The 17,976-nt window shown below is 39.5% G+C and overlaps 1 protein-coding gene across 1 annotated transcript; it reads left to right on the plus strand.

Annotated features, from left to right (window-relative positions):
- The first annotated feature begins 5,832 nt into the window (after window positions 1–5,832).
- Window positions 5,833–13,371, plus strand: bdnf (brain-derived neurotrophic factor). The gene is made up of 2 exons (XM_079811077.1): window positions 5,833–6,135; window positions 12,221–13,371. Exon 2 carries the CDS (start codon window positions 12,242–12,244, stop codon window positions 13,037–13,039), a length of 798 nt encoding a protein of 265 aa, XP_079667203.1. The 5' UTR covers window positions 5,833–6,135; window positions 12,221–12,241; the 3' UTR covers window positions 13,040–13,371.
- Window positions 13,372–17,976: the final 4,605 nt, after the last annotated feature.

Consider the following 17,976-nt stretch of genomic DNA (forward strand, 5'->3'; position numbering starts at 1 on the left):
ATTCCCATGTCATGATCGTGAGAATTATACATGTTACCGAGAAAATCTCTGTTGTTGCAAAAACAATGTATCGAACATCTGGCTTTAGAGGGACAAATCAAGCGGGACAAGCAGCATATTATGTTTTTGGACCGGTCCGAAAATAATAGCAGCTGATAACTAGGTTTTATCATCGCTGTTTTGTAATTGTAATCTTCGTAATACCCTTGTCATTCGTGAGCAAATTTTATAGGCATCATAATTGACGGTCACGAGCGCCGTTTTTATATTTTATGCATAATTTCGTGTTTTTCAACGAAATAATGCCCGTTCTTGCTTACAAACAATCCAGTGGTGAATGACTAAACTTCTGCATCAATATATGACATTTCTTTTTTTAAGCTTTGTCTAGAGTGAAATGTTATTAATAAATCATTGTTTGTCGTTTAGTACACATCAAACGGCCCACAGTCGTGTTTTTCATTTTTTGAACGCATTTTTTCATTATTATTATTTATAAAATGAATGTGTATATATAATTTTAGTTCATGAGACAGAGGGATAGAGATGTGGGTTGGTGGTGTGGGTGTGGGCATGCGGGGGGAGGGGGGGCTGGAGGCGGATGCGGGGAGGGTGGGGGGTGCTGGGGGATGGCACGACACACTTTGTATGTACGGAAGGTTTTTTATAGAACTTTCTGCAATGTACGTCATCGGATCGGTCCATAAATGGGGTTGTGTTATCTAGCTGAGAATCTCCCTCTCCGCCCCCCCTCCCCTCCGCTCTCTGATCGCTGCAGAGTTAAGGGTGGGCGTCAATAACAAATCTGAGCTTGTAGATTTCAATTCAGACATCATAATGCTATTGTGGCATTATATTTTTACAGTTTAATCGGCGTTTACTTCATCCTCGTTTGACTGACCGCCGCGGATGATCAGGGGATATTTATAAACTAAATATGAAAATTGTTTTGTTTACGGAGAGCGGCTTTCCTAATTAACTTTTATAGGGATGTACCGACTTATTGCGCCCGCTTCACTCGCGGGAGGAATTTATTATAGGCCTACTGAATATGCAGAGTTCCTTTGGGAAATAAAAGCGTGTGCTCGTCACAATTGCGAAAAAGAAAAAGGTCCGTTTTTTTCATTTACTCCCTGAAAAGATTATTTTCTGCGAACAACAATAGTCTCACAATTTTGCTAGCAACGATAATAATAACCATAAAAATAATAACCATCATCATAATATTAGGATGAACCACAATTTCTATATATATTGCATATAAGCAGGCTAATTAACGTGGCGCCAAAATAATTTGAATGATACTACTTCCGATGCTTTTAGTGTAATTATTCTGTGTTTATGAGGCCATTTGGACAAGCCTAAGGTCATTTATCAATTAGCACCTCCGATTGCATGGTTTTCTGCGCAAGAAACCCTCAAGAGGCTTGAGGAATTGTGCGCGCGCTCAATACTAAGCAAGAGCGTGACTTGCGGTGCTCTAGCGCAAAGCCCTTATTCTGAAAGAGGTCGTGTGATATCTACACGTATGGTGTAATTCCTCTATAATCTGCTTGTAAATAGCTAGATATGCATGTTTTTCTGTAATATTTTTGAAAAGAACATTGCCATTTAGGGTGTTGTGACCCCATTGCATTTAGTGTTTGTGTAAACAGGATTGGTGTCTGAGAATCTGTGAATATTTGTAGCATACATCTGCATCCAAGTATGTTTGATGGGGTCTGTGTTATGTGCTTTGCTAGTTGTTTGCCCCCCACCTGTGTGCTTTACTCGCTGATGGAGTGGCACTTGCCTCTCTATGTGAATAGCTACAGAGCAGTATTAGGGCTGGTGCCTGGCAACTAAGGCTCCACCAAGGAATCCTCTAACTATTCGCCAACCTCAATGCTTGGGTATGTATATGCAGGACTTCTCTAACATGTGAAAATTTGAAATTTGCCTCTGCGCATGTTGGTTAAGAATGGCATTCCGACTGTTTGTGTCTGAGCGTGACTTTGATATACTAGCTTAATAGGTCTCTAAAACCAGGGTGTTTAACAAAGCAAAGTTTGAATGTTTAACATTTCTTAGAGGTCACTTTCTCTGCTACTGCTTTGTAGAACAGTGATTTTCATACTTCATTGACAGTTCTTCATTTCTCATCTGCGCTATTTCTTAAAGTACACTATTTGTTTATGGTGGGGTTTTTTTCTCAATCCATTTGTTCGTATATCAATATATCCATATTTTAAATGGATATCCAAACTATGAATCTAGTAACCCCCAAATGTGTTAAAGACAGGCTACAATAGTGCATGACAAGAACTGTCTACCTAATTATGTAAATATACTCACCCTTGACACATAAGGGTTTGTTGGGCAAGCAAAAGGCTAGATTACCAGAGGATGTGTGTACAAAGGGATAAAGTGCAGCAGAGGGCTTATACCCCACGGATACATTACCAGTGTAGCTGGTGTATGCTGCAAGGGATAGATTACAGTTACGTGGATTGTATAGCTCATTGTGTCTATGTGCTAAAGTGGATATCTAAGTGTGTAGTCCTATAATGTAGCTGCTATAAGTCAAGACTTTGAGATCTTTATCTTACACGGCTGGCCGCTGTTGACCACCTTCAGCCCTTTATTGATAACAGGGACCTGTTGCATCTTGCTGTTGTAGAGATGAGCACTGCGCAATTCTTCAGTGTACAGAGTGGGTCTGGAATGAGAGACGGTGATGTGAGTCACACAAAGCACTGCCCAGACTCCCTTCCCTAAAGACAGCGAGCCGAAGAAACAGAGACAGGCACCCAGGAATGGGCAAACTTAAGTTCCAAAAAAGTGACTCACTCATTTCAACGCAATGACAAAATGGAAAGACTTGAACAAGCGTACATACTTAAATGTACACTCCACATTACAGTCTAAACAACATTAAATCATTGTCGTGGGCTGAATTTTATAAGATATACTCTGCATGACTTACACGTTTTTCACATTCGTCATTCATATTTTTGTTGACAGCGGGCTAGTGTGGAAAATGTTTGTGAACACTTGGCTACGCTCTTAAAAAATAAAGATTCCAACAGGAGGTTTTCGCAGCAGTGCCATAGAAATACCGTCTTGGGTTCCCCAAAGAACCTTTTAGTGATCTTAAAATAACCATTATTCCTTGGTGTGAAGAACATTTTATATAATTGAAAGAACCTTTTGTGAAATTAATAGATTCCATTGAAGTTAAAGGTTCTTCATTGATGAACCATTGATGTAAAGAACCTTTATTTTTAAGTGTATCAAGTGTATGCAAAAAAATTTTTGATTTACTTTTGCTTTTCATTGCAGCGACAAAGGTCAAAAAGGGCATTGTTCCCTTTCCTGTGCTCTGTGACAGTACTGTGATGTTTGATGAATGCTATAAACGAACTTTTTTTTTTTTTTTTTTTGGCCTGTCAGACTAAGATCTGGTCTAGATTTTTCATTTTATAGTTTTCTAGCAGTGGATAAAAGCTTTTTTTTATTTTTTATTTATCTCATAGTGAATTATGAAGGAGCCATCACCTCTGTTTTTACATCTAGTTTTGAAATTCTAAAAGTTTGCCCTGAAATAGTGGAAACTAATCCACCATTTCAGCTTTGTACAAGACACAGATCACCTCTAACCTTTTCAAAAAGATGCTTCATTAAGTCTCAAAATGCGACTGACTTCAGAATCCTATTTTGCCATTATGTGAGAGACCTGTTCTGATGGTTCCAGGATGGAATATGCTACGGTGGGTCGAGACAGCACACAAGACAACAGAGGGAGAGATTTTGAGAAAGCTGAGGTGACGTCATTAGCGACCCGACCTATTGGATAGAGACACGGCCATCGCTTCTGACGCCGCTCCGACTCTCTCAACATTCAACACTTTGAACACGTCGATCCTGATGGTCAAGTTTCAACCAACGTTTCAGCTATAATGCCCACACTGTGTGTTCTGTCATCATTTTTATTGATCCTAAAGTTTTCACAAAGTTGCAGCGAATGAAAGTCAAGGTCTTCACACAGTTCATCTCTTGCTGTATTCTCATTAGTCCATATGTCCACTTTGTGGTTATCTTAGTTCTTTCTGTGGTGGTGGTGTCAACTTTGTGCTGTATGTGCAGTTCTGAATGAGATCCATGTTGTTTTTGTGCTCCTAATGAGAAGCAGAGTGATTTATTTATGGATTACCTAGCTGGAACAGCCATAATGCGCAGTGCGAGAGTGTACATGAGTGTGTGTGAGTGTGTGTGTGTGTGTGTGTGTGTGTGTGTGTGTTTTACCTCTCTTGGAGTCATGTCGCTCTTTAATTGCTGATGCAACTCTTTGTCATCCAGGGTTTGCCCTCTCCTCCTGTGAACCTATGGGATGAGTTATATTCATCTTGGCTTGTCCCTATAGGAGAGAGGAAGGGGCTGTGAGCATGAATATGTCAAAATGAGTGAAGGTGAAGCTATATTTGTGAAAGTATGTGAGTTTAGCAGTGCAAAAACATGGAAGATGAAAAGGAGAGAAAGAAAGAGAAAGATGGAAAGAAATAAAGAAAGAGGGAGTGTGTGTGTGTGTGTATGTATGTGTGTGAGAGGAGGCAGGTGTTAGCATCCACTCTCATGCTGGGAACAGCTAGGTTTGAAACCGCTCCACCTCATTACCTTATGCAGAGCAAAATCATCATCACTATACACAAAACTCATCAATATAAATCTTGCATTGGACGAGATCCAAAAGCACTTGGTGAAAGTATGGGGCTAATGATGTGGTATATCATGGGGTGAAAGAACAAAGAATGCTTTCCCTAAACTCTTCCTGGAAGGTCAAGTTAAATACTACATAGAATAAATGGCTACGCTGCAGTTGAAGAGCAAAAATATATCATCGCCCTATTAGTTTGAACATCTTTGACCATGTACCTTACAAATATCAAACAAACCACTCCCATTATTGGAGGAATATAACTGACACTGGAAGAACAATGAATAGTTTTAAAAGCAATGAACCAACATCTGGCAGATAAGCTCCTTTGGCAGACAGAGGGGCTCAAACTGACAATAGTTTAAAATATCACATACAGAGATGGCCAGGGAATAATAGATCCTTGATGTGGTGGGGACCAGGAGTGAGCTCTTTACTTTGAAGCCACCTTTGTGGAGTCACAATTGCAAATATCAATTTCAGCAGATGATCTATAGTCTTGTGACAAAAAAAAAGGTGTTTCATATAAACCTAACGGCTGTCCATTAGGACGCTGTTTCAGCATTTGCTGGCAGTAAAGCCAATGAATTTAAAGTGCAATGAACTGAGGAGATTTAGATGGCAAACGCAATAACTTAAAACCATATATTACCTTTTATTACATTTGAGAATGGCAAAAGTAATAACTTAAAACCATAAATTATTATTTTACCGGTTGTGCAAATGATGCTAAAACTATTCACGTGGTCATGTGTGGCTAATTTCTTGATTCACTCTATATTGGCATACAAAAGGAATCATATTTTATATATACCTTCATTATTAAAGATGAAGGGAAGGGGAAAATATCAAAAACCCACATTGACTCGATGGTTATCAGTTGAAGGAGCACTTAGGAGAAGAAAGCGAGGACTTCAAAAAGACGGATATTGAAAAAACACATTCAGGCTCAGTATGTTCGGGAATTAGAAAGGTTTCTCTCCTTTGCTGCTCTTAAACGCCATAATAACATACTTTCCGGTTATTCGTTAGGCATAAGTGTCTCACTCGGTTGGCGCTCGGTCGCGCTCTCGCTGGAGTCACATGTTGCAACGTCACGGCAGTAGTTAGTTACTGTAGTCGCGAGGAATGAAGCCGTCATTTCAAGCTGGAGAGCTCTCTCAATGCGCACTACACCGCGAGCGCTCACCATGCCATCCAACTGCTTCAACCCAACTCCAAAGGATCCGCTCAGTCATGGGAGTCCATTACCTCAACCATGCAATTTCCACTATCAATAATTTAATCTATTTGCTCAAAAGCTGAAGAGACTAGGCTACTTGCAGCTGCTGCTTGGCGAAGAGCGGGCGAATATCGCGAAATAGTTACGCGGAGGGCTTATCCAAAACATCCCAGATGACACTGTCCTGCTGAATGGGCTCCTTTACGACTGGACAGTAAAGGTAGGTTTTTGAGCGGAATATAGTGATTTCAGCAGTTTTTGTAGGCTACTGACGGCGTCTGGAATGAAAAGGGGAGTTAGGAAAAAACTAATCAAGTGTTGGATCATGCAGCGGCAACATGAAACGATATCCTCGCGTTCATTAATAAGATACGGCGTTATTATGTTGATTGAATTTCTGATAGGGGTCAGTAGAACCTAAAAGTTGTTTTTGTTTATTATCCAGGGCTGTTAGCTGTCTATCCTAGTAGCTTTTAACTGTTTAATAGTTAGTTTGATTACATTTGCTGCAATAATGGACGTGGATTTTTTTTTTTTTACTGATATAGCCTATTGTTTAAGTATTAATGGCGTATTAAAGTTTTACCAAACGGTATTATATTTATTCATAAGGATACACTGTTTATACAGTTGAAGCGAAAACTAGTCTATGTATGAGAACGTTGAGAGAATATTATGCGTTTCGTGAATTCAATGAGACTCGAAGAACATGAAACTTGAGATCATCGTTTAGGTTTACCGTGTAGAGTCTAGCCTTCCCCTGGACCAGATGAACTCCCAAAGCGAACATCAAGTTTTCGAATTAAAAACTATCAAATACATTATAGTTCTGGGCTGCTTTTGGGTGCTAAGTGGGCAAAACTGCTTGAACAACATTACACTGCTAGTTGATTTCGAAACATTTTCTCAAAATCTTAATTGACTGTAGTAATACATTTTGTAATGTATGATGCTTATATACACACAAGATTATGTTTGTAATTTGTTTTAGATGAAAAGCTGATGTAGGCTGCAGCAAAGAAAACAGGCTCATTTATTGTTGTAGCTATCAGGTGGCCTCTTTTTAATCTGAGTTCTCTTTGTGTGAGCCTATGTTTATGTGACAGAAAGAGAAAGAGATGTTTCCCATGGATGTCTTCTCTATCTATGCTTTTCTGCTTGCCTTCACTTCAAATGAGCTTTATGTAGACGAATGCGCCATCTAGTGCAAAAGTGTTGTAAAGCCTGGCTTGTGTGTGGATGCCGCTGGTTTAAGAGAATCCTCTCTCTGACACCACTTTTCTAGTTTAGAAACTGCAATGTGACATAAAGTGTATAGCCTACTAACAGCACCACCGCTGCTTGAGAAGTTTTTACTGGTTGGTTTTCAAATCCTTTGAAAGTTCCAGGAAAAAAACCCAATCTCTAGGCCTGCTAACATATAGAGTGGCAAATCTTAGATTATATTTTCCTCGCGGATCCTGTTCGCCAATGCGTTGCCCTTTCTCCTGTTACGAGAAAAGACGAAACTTATACATAAATTATTACAGCACTAATGTTTAATTTGTCTTTGTCTTCTGCCTTTCAGCATTAGAGTCACGTTTACATTCGTCAACAAGGTGTTTCAAGCTGTTCTGTTTATAAGTAAACCTAACCTATTTACTTTTATGGGTGTAATCTGTCGAGGTTCGTTTTACACAACTAAACGTGCCACTCGTAGGCTACAGTTAGCTAAACGTCAATTAAGACTTTTTAAACAAAACAATTCTTTTATAGATCTGTTTAATAATCAGGCTAATGAAGTGATAGTGGCTTTTCTACTTACCGCTCGAAACTGATCGTAGGCCTACTGCGCTTGCGCAACTTTCTGTTGTTATTGGTTACATTTTCTAGCGAATGCGAATTTCTGGTGAAAGTAGGCTACAGGTGAAAATACGCGCTCTAACTAACTTGCTAACTAACTTTTATCACTGTTGATTATAAAACACTGTTTAAACCTAGGCTATATATTCTTGTAATGGAAAAACAACTTTTACTAAGACCCCTGATTTTTTTATTTTCTTTCAGCAGTAGGCTACTCAAACTAATATAAAATACTGTAGTTTTGAGAAGTTGTATCAATTTGCTTTTCTCAAAATGTGCATCTTTCACTGAAGATAATGAAGATTTTTGCGTTCGCTAGAGTTATACTTGTTCACTCTGGTAGCTTTTGTAGATTGCATCTTTTCTTTATCGTTATTTTTATAGTTTGGGTTAGACAAGATAGAGGTCTTGAACTCCTTAAACCAGCACCAACTCAAACTCTTTGAAAAACCTTGCATTTGAAAGCATAGATTTCACCACAGATGAATAGAGAGTGTGCTTTTGCAGTTGTCCCTTGTTGTGTTACCACCAATGCCAGATTGTAACTGTTATGGATTCCACATTTTAATGTGTTCTCAAAGTCAGAATAATCATTAACAGCTGAGACACCTGTGTGAGCTTAGGTGATGCACGCTACAGTGTTCTTGTCGTTGAAACAAGTACACCAAAGCAATCGAAAATCTTTTCTTATGCTACAAGCATTTCCCCCCGACCTTTGTTGTTCTTTTCAAATATTTAATCATGCATTGTTAAGTATCTTGCCCTAAGGAGTGAATTTTTTTCCCATATTGCCTTTTCCAGAGTGCTAACACTAATAGAAAAGTGTCTGTTACCACAACACTTTTAAGTAGGAAGATCCTTATACATCTGTCATTAGTGCTTTTCTTTTCTTAATCCCTCTGGCATGGAGATTTAAGCAAATACAGTTGTGGGGGAATCAGGATCATGTTGACCAATCTATCCTGTCCTACCTGCCCCTCTCCAAACAATTGAGCAGGTGCATGAGTTTTTTTTGGCAAACCTATAGAGCTGCCACTCATGCCCAATTAAAGTACAATCATGTTTTACAGTGAAAGGTGTTTGAACGTGCTCCTATAAGAACCGACCATAAGGATCAAATACAGCTGTGTGGATGAAGTATTTCATCAAGCTTACTTTGTAGATAGAGAGCATGAAAGATCACTGCAGGCTGGATGGTTTCACATGTGAGAGCTTTGATTGATGGAAACCTTGTTTGTAGTATTTTCAATGCCTCATAATGAATCTGGCTTCAAAGGTCTAACAAATGGAACACAAAAAGCATGAATTAGCAGCTTTGTTTCCATGTAACGGATTATCTCAGCATCAACCATGAAAGTCATCTCCTTCGTTTTAGACATTTAAACACACCTGAAACTGTGACTAGATTCTTTTTTCATTTTTTTGTGATGGCTACTACCACATCACCACTCACTTTCTGTGACCCATACACCTGTACTCTCTATATACACAAACACACGTCATGTTTGCACATCATACGGTACGATGACAGGATATTGGTATTACATTATAATACGCAGTTCAAACACACGCATATTAAAGCAGAACAAACATGTCCGTCAAGGTAATCTCGTCTTCCCTCGCTGCTTTGAATGAGACAGGAGGTCTCAGTTATTGCCAACTCAGTCCCAGAGCAATAAAGTGATTCATCGTCTAGATTACGTTTTAACAGGAAGTTGATTGAGAGTGTAATCCATATTGATTCTCTTGATGGAAACAGGAAATAGCAGAGTTAGAAATAAAATCGTGTGTTGTTCCTAGTGAGAAGGGACCCCAGAGGGAAATGGAAAGCAATTGCGAGCTGATGAGTGGCACTGCCCCCTAGCCCCACCGCCCTTTTCCTCTCATCCCCCTTTGAGACCAGAGAGAGACGTCATCAGGGTTGTTGTGCTCTTGGCCTCCACCCCCTGCCACACAATTACACATCGGTGCTCTAGTCTAATTAGGAGGGAAAGATACAATTTAGCCAAAGCCACAGCTTTTCAAAGTTCGGTAATCAACAATAACTGACCTTTGCGCTTTTACATGATACTGCAAGCCAGGTAGCTCTGTAATATATTTAAGGTGATGTATTACCAGTAGGATTTGGATGAGAGATGACATTGTTACTCCACCTGCTGTCAGGTAGGGCAACAGAAGGGATTTGGGTGTCAGCATGACTGATGCTGGTATTTCATTCAGAAGCCTCTGCAATATATATATAAATACTTTGCTCATTAGGGAGACGACAGATGTTTGCTAATTGGGATCAGACTAAAACTGGGGCGGTTACTGGGCTATGCTTCTCTGTATGTGCGTAAACCCGCATTAAGGTTGTCTTGAGACTAGGAACGCTGACAATAATCCATCCGTCCTCACAGGCGCGCCACATCTGGAGGAATGAAATAAGACAGAATCATTGAATAATCCTCAGGCAGGCACTTTAAATTCCTCGCTATATTCAGCAGAGGTAATTGCTGACAATGTAAGAAGCTTTTTCCATTACAGGGAAAGCTGACAGACTGAAGTATCTTTTCATGCCTGCAGAAGCAGCTTGTACACACATTTTGCGCACTGCCTGATTTGATTAAGATTGATCTGTCCTCCACAGCTGTATCCTCGGCTCTGGGTTTTTCCATGCTTGTTTTTGACCATTTGAGAGGAGAGATTAAAGATGCTCCCATCTCATCTCCCTAGCTAAACACACACACACGCACGTTGACGCACACACGCTCACACACACACCCCTCGTGGACTGCAACGTCACTGAGCGAGGGGACTTTGAGCTCATTAAGAAGAGGGCTGTGATATTCTGAATCGAGACTGTGGGACTCCCAACCGGCCTATTTATAGAAAGCACATCTCCATGGCAGTCATCGCTGCGCTAGCAAATCGCAGCCGTGGCCCCAGACACCAATTAAGAATGAAACAAATGCCTTTTAGACAGGGCGTGTCTCTCCTTCTCTCCTGCTGGCCCGTACTGCTTTCTGCTCTGGGAGCGGATCCTCCCTCTGCCTCTTCCTGAGGCTGCGTGGGGCATCGGGAGGACAGCACGCAGAGAACTGGCGAAGCCTTGCTGCGGTGCTGGATATTTTTAAATGCAACCCCCCTCCACCCCCCTTACCCCAGCCCTACCTCTCCTCTCCTCTCCTCCTTCTCCTTAGAAAAGTGCGAGTAATGGGTATCTTTTTTGTTGTTGTGTAGCCTATGCATGTTCCCCTGTCTGGTCGTATGTACCGGGATGCCTTTGGATGCAATGAATCGCAGTGACTCATAGAGGGACTTCAGAGAGGTAAGAGAGAGCTGCAGAGGGGTTCGCGGAGCGGAGAGGAAAGGAAAGAGAGGAGGAATCAAATAGGTTCACGGTTTCCTAGAATTGTAATTCATTTGCATTGATTTTGTAGTCAGGAAAAATTCCATTGACTAAAACATGGCAGTTTGTGTGTAGGTATGAATGAGGGAATGAATGACTGGCATCTTTTTCAGTTCTCCCTGCATGTCTCTTTCTCTGATCACTTCATTTCAAATCTCTCTCTGCTTTTTTGTTACAGTGTCTTTCCACATCTTCTTATCTCTCTGCCTCAGTTTTGAACTCTCTTAGTGGGAATGATAATCATCTGTATGGCATGGTAGTGTGCGGACTTGTTCTTCCAAATTAGTCCTGCTCAGTTAATTCCAGAGAAGTTTCGATGTTTGTTATGCATTTAAGCAGTATGTAAAGTTCAGTCTTAAATGTAATATTATAATAAAAAATATAATTAAAAACATAATAAGACATTATTTATATAATAAGAAGAATATATAATTTAAATAATATTACATTTTAAAATAAAATTATTTGTGTATTGGACTGTTTTGTCATTTTTTTTGGTGGGGTTTGACTTGTCACCTATATCTGCTCCGTCTGATACTCACACAAGCAGTTCACACACCTCTAAGGGAAGAGTGGAAGAGGCAAGGGAGCAGGAGAGGGAGGAGGAGGAGGAAGGGAAGGGGAAGAGAGAGACGGAGGAGAGTGGGAGCAGTTCTCTGGTGTCCTCCTAATGATACTCCAGGGTCTCTGAATTTAGCCTGCTGCATTTGCTGGTGGGGGGAAGGGGGGCACAAATGTGCAGGTGTGTGAGCAGGGATGGTGAAAGCGTGCAGTGTTAGTTGCGCTCCCGTGGGGCGGTAACTAAAAATGAAATGAAGAAATAACAAGTTGGCATGTTGTGTTTGTGTCACGCTTTGTACTGCGTTACGGTAATGATTTGCGATCTCAGTTTCATCGGCCACAACAACCACACAAGACTATTAATCTTTCTTTGATTACGGGAGAAGCGTTTCACGTAATGATATTTGCAGTATCCCAAATGAAAATGGTTGCTTTACGTTGTGTTTTCTCTTCCTCCCGCCCCTTTTTCACTCCCCCATCCCTCTTGTCTTCCCCCTTTTGCTGTCTCCAGTTCCAACAGGTTAGAAGAGTGATGACCATCCTGTTCGTTACTATGGTTATTTCATACTTCAGTTGCATGAGAGCTGCGCCCATGAGAGAGATCCCGGGCGTGCAGGGGGGCCACCGGGCCGAGGGCTACCTGGGCGCCGCTGCCATCACCTCAGGCAGCCGAGGCCACGGGACTCCACAGAGTGGGGGCGGGCTGCCCTCGCTCACGGACACTTTCGAGCAGGTGATTGAGGAGTTGCTTGAGGTGGAAGGGGAGGCGACGCAGCAACTGGGGCCCGGGGCCGACCAGGGCCAAGGAGGGGGCGGTCCCGCAGCCGCGGCAGACTCGAAGGACGTTGACCTGTACGCCTCGCGGGTGATGATCAGCAACCAAGTGCCTTTGGAGCCGCCGTTACTCTTTCTCTTGGAGGAATACAAAAACTACCTGGACGCCGCCAACATGTCGATGCGCGTGCGGCGGCACTCGGACCCCGCACGGCGAGGGGAGCTCAGCGTTTGTGACAGTATTAGCCAGTGGGTGACGGCTGTGGACAAAAAGACGGCCATAGACATGTCGGGCCAGACGGTCACCGTCCTGGAGAAGGTCCCTGTGACTAACGGTCAGCTGAAGCAATACTTTTACGAGACCAAATGCAACCCCTTGGGGTACACAAAGGAGGGCTGCCGAGGAATAGACAAGCGGCACTATAACTCGCAATGCCGGACAACCCAGTCTTACGTGCGAGCTCTTACCATGGATAGCAAAAGGAAGATCGGCTGGCGGTTTATACGGATAGACACTTCGTGTGTATGCACATTGACCATTAAAAGGGGCAGATAGTGTACACAATGTATAGATTTTATTGAGAGTTCTAAAAAAGAGAGAGAAAAGAGAAAATATCTATTTGTATATATACATAACAGGGTAAATTATTCCGTCAGATGAAAATTTTATGGACTGCATGTAAAAAAGATGAAGTTTATACAGTAAAAGTGATACTACAGTCTATTTATTGAACATATTCATGACCTTGTAAACAATTAAAAAAAGATCTGACCAGTCATTTGCGCCCAGTTCAAATTACTATATCACATTCCTCAAGACATTGTGTTTTTTACGTTGCCAAGATTTTGAGAGATGAGGAGAGGAGGGGGTGAGGAAGAATTACATTCAAGAAAAGAAAAAAAAAAACTTGCATGCTGCTTCAATTGTGAATTCAGAAACTGTCCACTTTGGGAAAACAAGGAAACGATTTCCGACCAAAACATTACGTTTACATTCTCAACCGTAACAGGATTTCCTCCTCTCAGTACTCTGTCTGTTTACTATCCTCAACTTCTCAAGGTAATGTTGGAAATACATACTATGTCAAGGTGCTGTTGTCAAAGCTTTGCTGTTTATTTTTTTATCCCCACAAGATGAAAAAATATATATAAAATATATATAAAATTTATTCATTGACATGTGTTCTGGATTAATATAATTCATTTTGTATGTTGTGAAGTTGTTTGCAATATTAAATTGAAATATTTGAAGAAATAAAATTACTATAGGCAACTGAAAAACAAAAGCAATGTCAATAAAGTTTGAGCTCTCCCTTTGCAGGTCTAAATTTGGCACAAGTTTGCAGAGAACATCTCTGGCAACGAACATACATTGGAACCTACATTCAAATGATTTTAGAAGGTATAACGATTTATTTAAGAAGATTTCTCCCATCCTCTCATCATATATATATATATATATATATATATATATATATATATATATATATATATATATATATATATATATATATATATATATATATATATATATATATATATATATATATATATATCAGTATAATTGAGCGCTGAAATTTCAGCATTGAAGAATGTTGCAAATGCAGATTAACAGTTATGCACTGTAGTTTCAACTCTCTTCCATGGAAGAACAAACAGTCCAGAGAGTTCTCAGGTAAGACTTATTCTGAACTTGGCATGTCAATTCTATGGAAACCATTCCTTCATGTAATGTTGTCCAGCCAGAGAGTACAGGCCTTCATCACTAGCACTAAGAGATTAGGATTTTCTTTTGTCTGAAAGATAGATCAATGGATTCAACACTCCAATGCACTCTACGTGATATCTGATACACCTTAACACAGACCTATACACAAACCTGCTTTCCTTCAAAGGCTGTTATCAGACAACTGAACAGAAACTGTCTGACACTGATACACTGCCACAGATAAGGGAGGAAACAGAGTTTCATCTCTTCATGGTAAGTATCTCACTGCATCATAAGTATGTGGACAGGGCAATAAAGAAATTACGCTTATCCAGAAAGTCAAAATAAACTGATCATGGGTGCATCCTTTCTCAGCAAACAAAACATCTTCAGATTTCCCTCAGTCAAATCCAAAACCATCTGTGTATTGATTAAAAAAAAGGTTTTTGGTATAGAAATAAATAATAGCTCTCAGTATTGCATTATTAGCACAAAAAATAAAAAATATAGTATGAGCCTTTTTACTGCAAAATGCAACCATACAGCAATTGTGAATGGACTAGATAAGGAAATAGACAATACAACATTATCCTGGTGCATTTTACCCGAGAAACAACTTGCATGACTGAGTTATTTTTGTGAGGTTCAGATTTTCCCCAGTTCAAAGTAGTCCTTGGTAAGACCCAGCAGGGCCCTGTCCCATTTGCTACAAAAGTAGGCCATGCTATTCTCTTTTTCTCTTTCTACAATACCAGCAACTAAACTCCTAGAATCAGTTTTAACAAGCCAGTTCAGTTTGTTTTGTGGCTTTGATAATATATGAGAATATGGAAGGAGTAACAAAAACATAATTGCAGAATTAAGTAAATAAAATAATACAAATTTTCATTTGAGTGTGCAGTTTGGTTATAATAATAAATGTTATTTGTAACGCACTTTACATTAAACAAAATCTCAAAGTGCAACAGATTTAAAACAATTAAAATAAAAAGAATAATTTTGTTTGTATATTATAAATTGTTATAAAAGTGGCTTAGATTAATCTTCTTTGAATAGTGTTCTTTAATAAAAAAAAATACAAATGAAATGTTTTCTCTTATTTATCTGTACATGTGTTACATATAATAAAACTATGAAACCCTCTGGTTTTAATATATAAAGCAAATTATCCTGGTTCTAGATTCTGATCCCTGATGAAAAATGCATAAACCAGCATGAATTCCATGCTGGCCCAGGCTGGTTTGTGCTGGTAAAGTGCTGTTTTAGCTGGTGGACCATGCTGTTCTCAAGCAAACCGGACCTGGTGAAGGGTTGAGTGTGGTGAGTAGGCCGGTTGACTGTACGCAAGCAGTGTTTTGGGGATGGGCATCATTTTTGCTTGCATATTTCTATATGTAACTTATTAATTATGTAAATTAGAACACTATAAAATTAAAACATATGACTTATTTTAATAATTAGGGCTGTTGATTTAACACGTTAATTAGATTAATTACACTGTAAAAAAAAAATCAGGTCTCAAATTTTTTCAAATTTTTTTTTTTTCAAATTTAATTTCTGTGAATTGATGCAATTTAATTAACTGAAATTCAATTTGGCCAACTAAAAAAATTAGATGTGATCAGTCACTAGAATTTTTTCAATTGGAGACCTGATTTTTTTTTTTACAGTGTAGTTATGGTAAAAAAAAAAAACGCATTTAACACACTTGCCCCGCCCCAGACCTACTTAGGTCGTCTTTGCCGCGATCACACTGCCCGATTTTAGCCACGATTTTGACTCGCCGACGGGTTTTGAGAAATCGCCAACAAATGCCCAAAATCATAGGAAAATCGGTGCTCGTGCACGTGAGTGACATCAAAGATTCGATCAGAGAGAATCGCAGATGAGTCGCCGACGCCCGTGAGATATTTGGCATGCTAAATATCTGGACCTGTCTGCGATTAAAATTCTTGCTGTGTGAAATGTGTTCTGACTGAAAATGACATCGGCAATGAGTGACAGCCAATGAGCAAGCACGATACAGGGCAACAGAAAGTTCAGGAAGGAGTTATAGATTATTTACCAGAATATCAGTATTTAAATATATATTTACAATTATATCAAACAGAAACAAAGCACAAACATTTGCTTGACCAGCCGCAACAGCAGCACATTGCAAACTTATTTTTTTACCTCAAACTCTCTTTCCAGAATACAATCATTGCTCCCTGTGTCTCCCCAACCATTTCCTCCATCAGAATCTTTTTTTTTTCTTCTCTCTCTCCTTTTCGCACAAATCAACGCACAGACAATTTGGATCGCAAACTTTCTAACAATTCCAGTCTCGCACGAGAACTCCGGTTTGACGCACACGTGATATCGCTTTGTTTCCTTGTCACTTCTTGCGTGTGTTTGGTTGTGAAACGTAGTTTGCGGACGGGACAGAGTTGTCGGCGATTCTTCCTCTTGTACAGTCTTGCAGTGTGAAACCTCCTGTCGCCGATCCATCGTGCAGTGTGAACACAGTAGTCATGCAGTGTGAAACGAGCTGTGACCCAACGAGTTCGAAAATCGTGCAGTCTGAACTCGGCATAGCCTACATTTCACAGTTGATTGATGAAGAATATGATGCAGGGCAACAACTCACTGTGTGATGAAGATAGAAGGCAGTTTGATTGTCCATAAAATTCAGGATATGGGGCCAAAACGCCCGTTTTATTGGTCTGCGTCAGAGCACAATTGCTCCCGCCGGTGCTATGCGTGAATACACTGCAGGCTCACTCTTGCTCGTATCCAAGGTAGATCATCAACACTACTATTATCCCTTTCACATGTGTTTTATTGAACTAAATAATACATCGTCATCTGATAAAACGCATGCGCAGGTTACTTATCTCGTTGCGTGTTGCTTTCACGTGAATCGCGGCACAGTTCTATAGAATTCCAAAGCTGCCAAAATTAAAAATAAAATAAACATAAATAAATATACAAAGAAATGTAAAAAAAGCACAAATAAATATATAAATACATATACATAGAAAAGCAAAAAAAAACATTATTTATACATTTATTTCCTTATTTATGTATATATAAAAAATCCCTCATTTATTTATTTATACATTTATTCATTTCTATTTTTATTTATTTCCACATTCATTCATTTCTACCTTTATTTATTTATACATTTCTTTATTTTTACATTTATGTATTTATACATTTCTTTATTTCTACATTTATGTATTTTTACATTTCTTTGCCCGTAGGGTAATGAGGAGGGCATGGTTTACCTCAGACATAACAATCAAGCTCAGAGTAGGTTGAGGCCACAGTGACAGCTTGTGGTGTGGCCGAAATACAATAAGGATAGCCTTCTGACGTTGACGTCGTACTGTCTGTGATGAATGACTTGGATAGGTATATGGCCAAAATCTTAGGCTATATCACAGGTTAAGTCATATCACCCTAACTGTACTGTGTGACATGGATAGGCTTAATCATGTTATTAATTATATATTTTTTAAATTATCGCTTGACAGCCCTATTAGCCCTTTTGCTCCCTCTGTTGAAAGTATATAACTGAAGAAAACATGTTTTAGTTATGATTGATTCTATTATTAATAAATGTAATCTGAAGTTTTGAATAACAAAGTAAAAATTGAAAAATGGTGAAACTTGTGTTCTCTACATTTAGATGAAAACAAAGACAATTGCCTAAAAACAGCATAATCATAAGCAGTTTGTTCAATAACATATGAGAAGAGCTCTTTCAATGGGACTATATAATTAACATTAACTATCATTAA

The sequence above is a fragment of the Gobio gobio genome, assembly GCF_949357685.1.
Source record: "Gobio gobio genome assembly, chromosome: 2".
NCBI lineage: Eukaryota > Metazoa > Chordata > Actinopteri > Cypriniformes > Gobionidae > Gobio > Gobio gobio.